Source organism: Vespula pensylvanica, chromosome 1 (genome assembly GCF_014466175.1).
Source record: "Vespula pensylvanica isolate Volc-1 chromosome 1, ASM1446617v1, whole genome shotgun sequence".
NCBI classification, from domain to species: domain Eukaryota; kingdom Metazoa; phylum Arthropoda; class Insecta; order Hymenoptera; family Vespidae; genus Vespula; species Vespula pensylvanica.
The window spans coordinates 17,265,159-17,274,028 of record NC_057685.1 but is presented as its reverse complement, the minus strand read 5'-3'; the positions used below and the strand labels follow the sequence as shown (position 1 = coordinate 17,274,028).

Below are 8,870 nucleotides of genomic sequence, written 5' to 3'. Positions count from 1 at the left end.
TTCTATGCTTGTTCTTGCAACGAAAATTTTCAAGATCGATAGACACTCGGCCGTCATTAAACATCGATGCACGTACGCCAATTCGTTCGCCATGATTGACAGTGAACTCGAATTAATGTTAAACTTCCATCGAAGGCTAATTTAAACCTATAAAATACATCGGTGTGATTTCGATCGATACCGGCAATGAGATGAAAATACACTTTACCTGTAATTCAATAAAACGATTCATCAATTATTTAATGAAAAATCGATTTCTTATAATGTTTTTTGTTTCTTACGCACAAACTATAATAAATAATTCGTTCAACTTTCGAGATATTCTTTTAGAAACACTTGTAATAGAATCATTAAAAAGCAGCAACGTAAAATTGTCTTCCTCGTCTCGTCCTCTATCATCCTTATTTCCTCTCGTGAATCGACTCTCTCTCTCTCTCTCTCTCTCTCTCTCTCTCTCTCTCTCTCGCATTTTAGTTTCTCAAATTCTTTCGAAATTTTTCCTCCGACATTCCTTTATCGAAAGTATTTGGAGAAACTTATAAAAAACTTCTTCGGTAGTTTGATATTCCGACAACGCGATCTTCCGTATGAACGAGTGATTTATTCCATGAACAATGCATCGTTTTATCCAAAATCACGATTCATCGTTCCTTTAAGAAGGAATCTCTTAAAGGGTATTAAAGGCTTTTCGCATTCTCCTCGAATGTTTTAATGAAATGGTTTCTCTAATTGTAGGAATATCGGGTACTTCGAGAAACTGCAAGTTCCGTTTCGGTATTACCAAAGAGCAATACATTTCTCCAAAGTTAAAGATCAAACGAATTTATAATGAACCCTTTTGATATATACGTAGGAACATTTGCGTCATACATTAGTAAGCCTACTTTAATCTATATACGTAGATTTAGCTAGTTAGATATATACGTATTGAATGTTTCACCCAAAAAGAGATACCATTGTTAATTTACGTCTGGTTTTGATATTTCAACGTATATTATTCCGTTATAACAAGCCATCATAAATGATATATCAAAGAGACTATGTTAAGTAGATCGTTGGTCGTTCATATCGAGCGATTATGTTTAGTTATCCTGTGTAAAATTGAAAAAGTTAAAACTAGCAATAAATGATCGATCGATCGTACCGTAGAAAATCGATACGTTGTTGGAATACGATCTCTCGAACGGAACGAACGAACGAACACCACCGGCCAATGTCCCAATTTCGCAAACCTGTAAAGCCAGCTGGCACCTCGCGCGACATCGCGAATCTCCCTTCCACTTTTCCTCCCAAAATCCTCTCAAAACCCTTTTTACGCGTATCTACCAACGATATCTTCCGTAATACCCTCGCAAAAGGGTAATGACTAGACATAAATCTACTTGAAAAGGTCCTCGACGAACTCTTTGACTAATTCTCTCTCTCTTTCTCTCTCTCTCTCTCTCTTTTTCATTTTCTTTCTGGCATATCATGATAATTCTCCAACACGTTTTCACTAAGTCGTTGATCTCGAAAGTTTCAGTAAAAGTCAAAAAGTTTCTGTCCAATCATCGAAGAGAAAGAACTACGCGTAAAATATAAAAAGAAAAAAAAAAAAGAAGGGAAAGAAAATGTGGAGGATGTAAAATGAAAGAAAAAAAGAAATATTATACTTGTATGTTAAAAATTCAAATTCATTCTTTCTCCTTGATTTTTCTCATTCTTTCTACTTGTTTTTCTTCCTTTATTATTATTATTATTATTATTATTATTATTCTCAAAGAATTCATAACATTTGATATGTATACACGCGAGACATCGTTAAAAATCGACGTAAATCTAGAGGGTTGAATGTCAGAGTACGGATCTAGTTCTTATTCATAGTTCATTTTTATATGACTCGAATCCGATCAATGTAAAGGAAGAAGAGTATGGGAAACCCGCGTGAAAGCAGAAAGAATACATACGTGAAACATTTACCTTTGAATATCTTTCTGAGACCAAACGAATGAATACGAAATGTTTCTTAAGATTATCGTTAACGCTCGTAAACATTTATTCGATGTTGGATCCTTCCGAAGAAGGGGATGATCTTTGTTGGAAACGAGCTCTTTGTTGAAAGCCACAAGCTCTCGAGTAAGGAATAAGCAAGGAAAATAATCGTTGTGCGCTTTTAAGACATCTCATTGTCGTAGAACACTAACATACGTTTATATCCCGTGGTTCCGCGTCCGGGCACTCGAATTAAGGGTGAAAGGTTTCCGGTAAGTTTGACCTCTTCGCTAGGTCAACGAGTATGCAACGAAGGTAGAATATATATATATATATATATATATATATATATATATATATCTGCATGTGTATATATGTATATATATATATATATTTACCACATCTGACTACTGCTTGCAACCGCAGTACGACCGAATAAATGACCCAGTTTTGCTTCTCCTAAGGTAACTGTGAAAGGATTGGTCGAATCGTGAGAAAAAGAAATAGAGAAATATGTATGTATATATGTATGTGTGTATATATATATATATATATATATATATATATATATATATAGAAAAAGATAGAGACAGGTAACTTGGTGTTTTCGGAATGAAAGAGTGTTTCGAAATAAAGTGTGCTACATTATAGAGGTCGTCGACCGAGACTAGAGTGGTAGAAAAGACGTCGCCGACAAGTACATGAAAAACGAGAGGAAGAGATAGAAAGATAAAGAAAGACAGAGTGGTAAATAATGAGAAGGTAGAGAAGACAGAGAGAATGAGAAAGCAGATCCAGAACATTGTGGTTGAAAGAAAGGAAAAGAAAAGAGAAGGAGATATAAGTTGGGGAGTGGGGAATAGGGTAGAAGGGGAAGAAAAAAAAGGTAAAAGAGAAACGATGGGTCTCCGGCCCTTTAAAGTGTTATCTTTGAAATTGCGCTCCGCGAAAGCGTTATTAAATTAAGTAAACCGCGAAAAAGTTTCTTTTCGTATAGCTGCGTTACCGCTACCGCCTTGTGCGCCGTTTCGTTCATGCTGGGGCTTGGAAAACCGGGCTGCATCTCTCCTGGCACGATGCATATCCCAGTTATACGGGAATTAATACCCTACCGAGAGAGCGAGCTCCTCCCCCTCCTCTTCTCTTCGCCCTTTCCTATCTACCTTCTGGCTTTCCTCTGAGAGAACCACCATCGCCGATCTCGTGGCCCTCCGCAAACGGGCTCCGTATAAAAGGGTTTCATTTCGCCATCGTAATAAGCGGAAACGGAAGCGGAGACTACAGAGAGAGAGAGAGAGAGAGAGAGAGAGAGAGAGAGAGAGAGAGAGAGAGAGAGAGAAGAGGAAAGGACTCAAAACGAGGAATCGTGTATCTATCGATTGCTATTTCGTCGATTAAAAAAAACTGTATTTAACGTACTCATATTTAACGTTTTACGGCAATTTTACTTTGATAATATAAAAATCTTCGCTTTATGCTTCGTTCGAACAATAATTTATATGAACGTGTAATAAATGTCAATATGGGTAATTACAATGATATATTAATGTTACGTTTTATTAAAATTTTCATTGACCCATTCGACGAACGTTACGCTCTTTTTATTATATATATATATGTCTTTGTCCGTGTGTGTTATCGGTAAATTAATAATTATAATTTTGAAAATAAACTTACATATCGCGAAAAAGAGATCCGCATGACAAATATATTAACGTCGTCCTTTCAAATATAACGCTACGAAGTGGCCATAGCATCAAACGAGAGACGCACAGTTATGAATTATAAATGCGTACCATAATGCGCATACCATGATGCAATTTTCCTCCTAAAACAAACTTCGGGTGTCGTGATGGAATTATAATTATACGTACGCAATATGTGTATGTACATAGTACGTGTAAGCAGAGTTTAGATCTCTACGTAAAGCAATTAATTATCTGCACAAAGCTGGGGAACCGTGTATTACATCAGAGAAACATTAATACTCGTTTTACTCTCATGAAAAAAGCAAAAAAAAAATAAAAATAAAATGTCGAAAGAAGATATATTAAATACATAATACACACATAAGTATGTAAGTCACTTTGAAAAAAGTTTAAAAAAAAAAAAAAAAAAAAAGAAAAATATAAATCAAGGTATAAACTTCTTGTCAAAGAAATATTTATTTTACGATGATATCTAAGATGAAAGAAACGACTTCTTTTTCGATTGATAATAAACGACGTTAATTAATTAGACGAAGAAAACTTAATTACTTCCTCCGCAGGGACGAACTAATTAAATCAATCAAGAAAACTGAAGTCTCGTTAATAAAGACGAAAACGATCACTCTCGATTCTTCAACTTCTCTCCAATTAACGCTGGTAGAAATCGAACAAAATCGCTTTACGCGTATACTACGGTGTTGTCACGATTGGAAATATAGATTTCTCTTTTTTTTTTTCCCCCTTTTTTCTTTCCTTTTTTTCATATTATATTCCCGAATGAATTCGTAGAGGCGGATTGATGCTGTAAAATTTATAGCCAATAAAGAAATAAGTAAAAGCGAAATTGAAACGATATCAATTTCAATTGATAACAATACATTATACGTGTTTGTAATTAATATAAATTAAATTCAAAAATATAATAATAAAATTTAAACGTGAAAACGGAACCGGAAAATTTCAATTCGTACGTTCGGAATGAATTAAAAAATTTCATTATTAAAAACGACGAAACGATCGATCTACCTAACAAAAACATTTTTGATGATACGTCCGTTTGAAAGTTTATCGACTCCATGATTACCATGCCTTCGGTAGAAGTTTCTTAAGTTTTTGGCGAAAGAGGCTTTCGTTGTTGGGTTATGGCAAAAAGGATATGAAAGGTGACATTAAAGGATTATTAAAGACTGAAAAACAATGCTTCCTTTTTCTTTTCTTTTTTTCTCAAAAAGCGACGATCGATCTCACTCGTGAAACAATTGTTTCTATCGACCAACCGGCGCACGCTTGCTCTCCAGTGAATAACATCGACTTAACGAGCCGCGCTAATTTATAATTTTTCTCTTTTTCTGTCTTTTTTTTTTTTGTTTCTTACTTTTTTCTTTTTTTTCTGTTTTTTTTTTTTTTTACGGCTCTATAATGCCTCCTATATTTCGCGACACGAACGAAACGATCACGAAAGCTTTATAAAAGTGTTCCAAGTGATCGTGACTGAAAGGAGGCCGGTTGAAATGGCGAAAAAAAGAAGAGAAAGGAAAAGTAAAAAAAAAAAAAAAAGAAAACATAAGGGAAGAAGAAAGTCATCCATTAGAACGTGAAATGTGGGGATACGAATATTTTTCCAAGAGAAAACATTTCGAACGGAGTCGCTAATCGCGCGAGTACGGTTTCCAAAATCGAGAGTATTTTCAAAAAATCCGTGGACGACGTAACTACATACATATGCAGATACGTTCGAGAGGTCGTTCGCAAAACGCAAACACACATTTATTCGACGTCGCGTCGTTCCAAAAATAAAAGTGGCCGACCACGTTGAGTGTGAGTCACTAAGCGTAGGTACGTATAAATACGTTGAAATAAGATCGATAAATGGGGAGAGAGAGAGAGAGAGAGAGAGAGAGAGAGAGAGAGAGAGAGAGAGAGAGAGATAATTCACTGTTAAAAAATAAGATAGATCGTAACGAACATTTAAGAATAATAAAACGCTTCGCATGAAAAAGCATGTTACTATCGAGACAAATTATACGAATCGTCGTGCGAAAATAATCGTGCGAATCGCAACTCGACGCAACAAGACGCGTAATCGTTAGATCGAAGACTCGTTTGAATCTTTCTGGAAAAGGATCGTTCATAGATAGAATTTCAAGGACGATTTCGAATACCGCGGTTGGATTTTAATATACTTTTCGTTCAAGTTGATGGTGATAAATCTGTTTAGGGAGAGGAAATAAATAGGTTTCCTACGTGCGTTATCTATCGCTGATTTACTGGGTGAATTTATTTTACGGCAAGTCGTAAAAGAGTTTCCTGGAGGCTCGGTAAGCACGCATGATTACGATAAATCTCAATGGAAAGCCAATTACGCGCGGTGCGCGGGTGAAGTTACCGCAGAGCGTTAATGGGTTTAAGTGAATGGTAACAGTAAATTGTACTATCTCCCCAGCACTGTTTTAGTTTTGTCCCGCAGTAAATCCTTGCCGGCGGAGTACATTTAGCAACGCGTACGCCGTGCCGCATCGCCACCGTAAATCCGTGACACCCGAGTCGCTCTAAAAGTTTCGTAACGGAAAAATTCAACAAATTTTCGAATGCCGAGGGAGGTGGAAAAGAGGAGGCGAAGAAAAGGAAGAGAAGATGAAGAAGAGGAGGAGGAGGAGGAGGAAGAAGAAGAAGAAGAAGACGAAGAAGAAGGAGAAGCGTAAGAAGAATGAAATTTGCGAGGCAAAATCTAATTCGATGCGGTGCCCGGATAAACGCGATGCTTCGTTTCGCTTTGCGCCTTTTTATCGTTTCACGAGCACGTGTTCCCTGTCATTCTCTTAATACGCTCCTAAACGCAGTCACGAGCCCGACAAATTTTCGAAGCGGCTGCTGTGTTTGCCGAACGAGAAAGAGAAGAAACTTTTCGGCGTAACTCTTAAGCACACACACTTTCTCCTTCCTCTTCTTCTTCTCTCTTGTCTTGTCGTAATTCCTCTCTTCTCTTCTTCTCGCCACCTTGACTCATCGAAAAGAGAAGGAAGGACGACGCTTCTGGAACGGACGAGACTTTACCTATGCGCGCGATTTCGCAAAATAGAAAAAGAGAAGAAGAGAGAGAGAAAAAAAGAAGAAATGAAAAAAAGAAATACGCGCGAGCTCGCGTCGTCTCTCCCGCGAGACGCCCCAAATTTGTCGGAGACAAAAATACGCTTTATTGCACGCCAGACCGAAAGCTACCGTAGACCTGGACTTCAGACTTCTCTCTCCTCTCTCTCTCTCTCTCTCTCTCTCTCTCTCTCTCTCTCTCTCTCTCTCTCTCTCTCTCTCTCTATCGTACGTTCTCCGACGAAGAAAGAGAGAGAGAGGGGGGGAGAGGGAAAGAAGGAGAGAGAAGTCTCGAGGCGTCTACCGACGTTCGAGCGTCTCCTCGCGCTTAGTTAACCGTGCTATAAATACGACGACGCCGGCATAACGTTATTTTTTTCTTTTAAAAAAAAAGAAAAAAGAAAGAAAAAGAAAAAACGAAATAAAAGATTTCTCGAGTCCATACTCGTTTAACTACCAACGTATCCTTCCGATACGCCTATTACCCAACGTAACAGATCGTAATATTAACTTAATGATAAGGAACGTAAAAAAATATACATATGTATGTACCCAAACTAATCGAATTTGTTTTCATTGTTTCTAATTACAGATGCGCGGAAGGCTTCACGGGTCTACGGTGCGAGACGAAGGACGTCATCAGCACCGGAAGTGTGTACAATCGTCGTAGGGCGCCCTTTTCCTGCAAACTGGGACTCTCGACCTCGTACTACTGCTAGCGATAATCGCGCGGGGCCCTTCGAATGAGTAGACCCTTTTCGACCCATACGAAGCACGCTCGGTCTAGTCGGTCGTCGGACAAAACACGAAAGTCCGCGAAAAAAAAGAGTCGTGAGAGGGCCAACGCGCGACCAAAGAGAATGACGGATCAGGGAAACGAAGATAAAGAGAAAAAGGGAGATAGAGATAGAGAGATAGATAGATAGAGAGAGAAAGAGAGAGAGAGAGAGAGGGGATCAGTTTAAAAAAAAATATACGTTGCTATACGAAAATATGGGCGAACGACCCTACGATACGATGAAATCTAAAAGTGGGGAGGGCTAAAAGAGGGAGAAAGAGGGAGAAAGAGAGAGAGAGAGAGAGAGAGAGAGAGAAAGGGAGAGAATGAAAGAGAGAGAAAGAGAGAGAGAGAGAGAGAGAGAGAGAGAGAGAATCACGTAGATTAAACACGAATTTAGGTAGCATTTGATCTCGGATAGTCCATCGAAAAAAGAAAAAATAAATAAATAAATAAAGCACTTTTTACGAGGACACGATTTCCCAAAACTAACTAAATATGCTTACCATCATTCGTATTTTCTTTTTCTACTTCTTCTTCATCTTCTTCTTCTTCTTCTTCTTAACTATACTTCTCTTAAACTACTTTTGTGACTTTTCTTTTCTAGAAAAATCTCGCGTCACGAAACGAGCCTCGCGCTTCCGTAGAAATTTTATTTGGGAAACAGAGAGAAAGAAAGAAAGAAAGAAAGAAAGAAAGAAAGAGAGAGAGAGAGAGAGAGAGAGAGAGAGAGAGAGAGAGAGAGAGAGAGAACGTATATGCATATATATGCATACGTTTGTCTGTGAGTGTGTGTATGTGTGTGAGTATGTGTATGTGTTTGTATGTGTGCGTGTTAAGTAATATGTATATCCCGTGCGAGAGAAAAAAAAAGAAAAAAGAAAAGAAAGAAAAAAAAAGAAAAATAAAAAGAAAGAAGGCGAAGACGTAGCGGGTCTTCGACGCTCCTGACCCTTCCTCGAGTTCCAAGCTCGACGGACGAAAGGGTTGAAACATAATGCGACTTTCGTAATCTATAAGTGTCACTCGTTCTCAAAAACCCTCGCGAGTCGCCCGTAAAGAAAAAGGAAGAGAAAGAGAGAGAGAGAGACAGAGAAATGGAAAAGGGTGGAAGGGAGAAGAGAGAAGAGAAAAAAAAAGAAAAATATAAGAAAGAAAAAAATGAAAGAGAGGACGAAGTAAAAAAGAAAAAAAGAGAGAGAAAGAAAGAAGAAGAAGAAAGAAAGGGCGCTCGAAGGCCGCGCTTCTCAAAGTCTCCACGGAGAACAATACCAAAGAGCTCAAGGGTCTCGATCAAGGACGTCGCGAGTGCGGATAAATTGCTC

At 38.0% G+C, this 8,870-nt stretch overlaps 1 protein-coding gene and 1 long non-coding RNA gene across 7 annotated transcripts in view; one reads left to right on the top strand and one right to left on the bottom strand.

Annotated features, from left to right (window-relative positions):
* The window catches only part of LOC122627590, a 189,577-nt gene that overhangs the window by 152,217 nt on the left and 28,490 nt on the right, over positions 1-8,870 (bottom strand). The window lies entirely within an intron of this gene.
* LOC122627570 (protein vein) overlaps positions 1-8,870 on the top strand; it is a 227,212-nt gene that overhangs the window by 197,099 nt on the left and 21,243 nt on the right. Inside the window, exon 5 of one of the 2 annotated variants that reach the window (XM_043808787.1) lies at positions 7,360-7,418. In XM_043808787.1, the coding sequence (XP_043664722.1) occupies positions 7,360-7,418 (59 nt within the window). Of the gene's footprint in view, positions 1-7,359; positions 8,282-8,870 lie in introns of those variants that run through there. The other variant, XM_043808777.1, reaches the window with a different exon arrangement.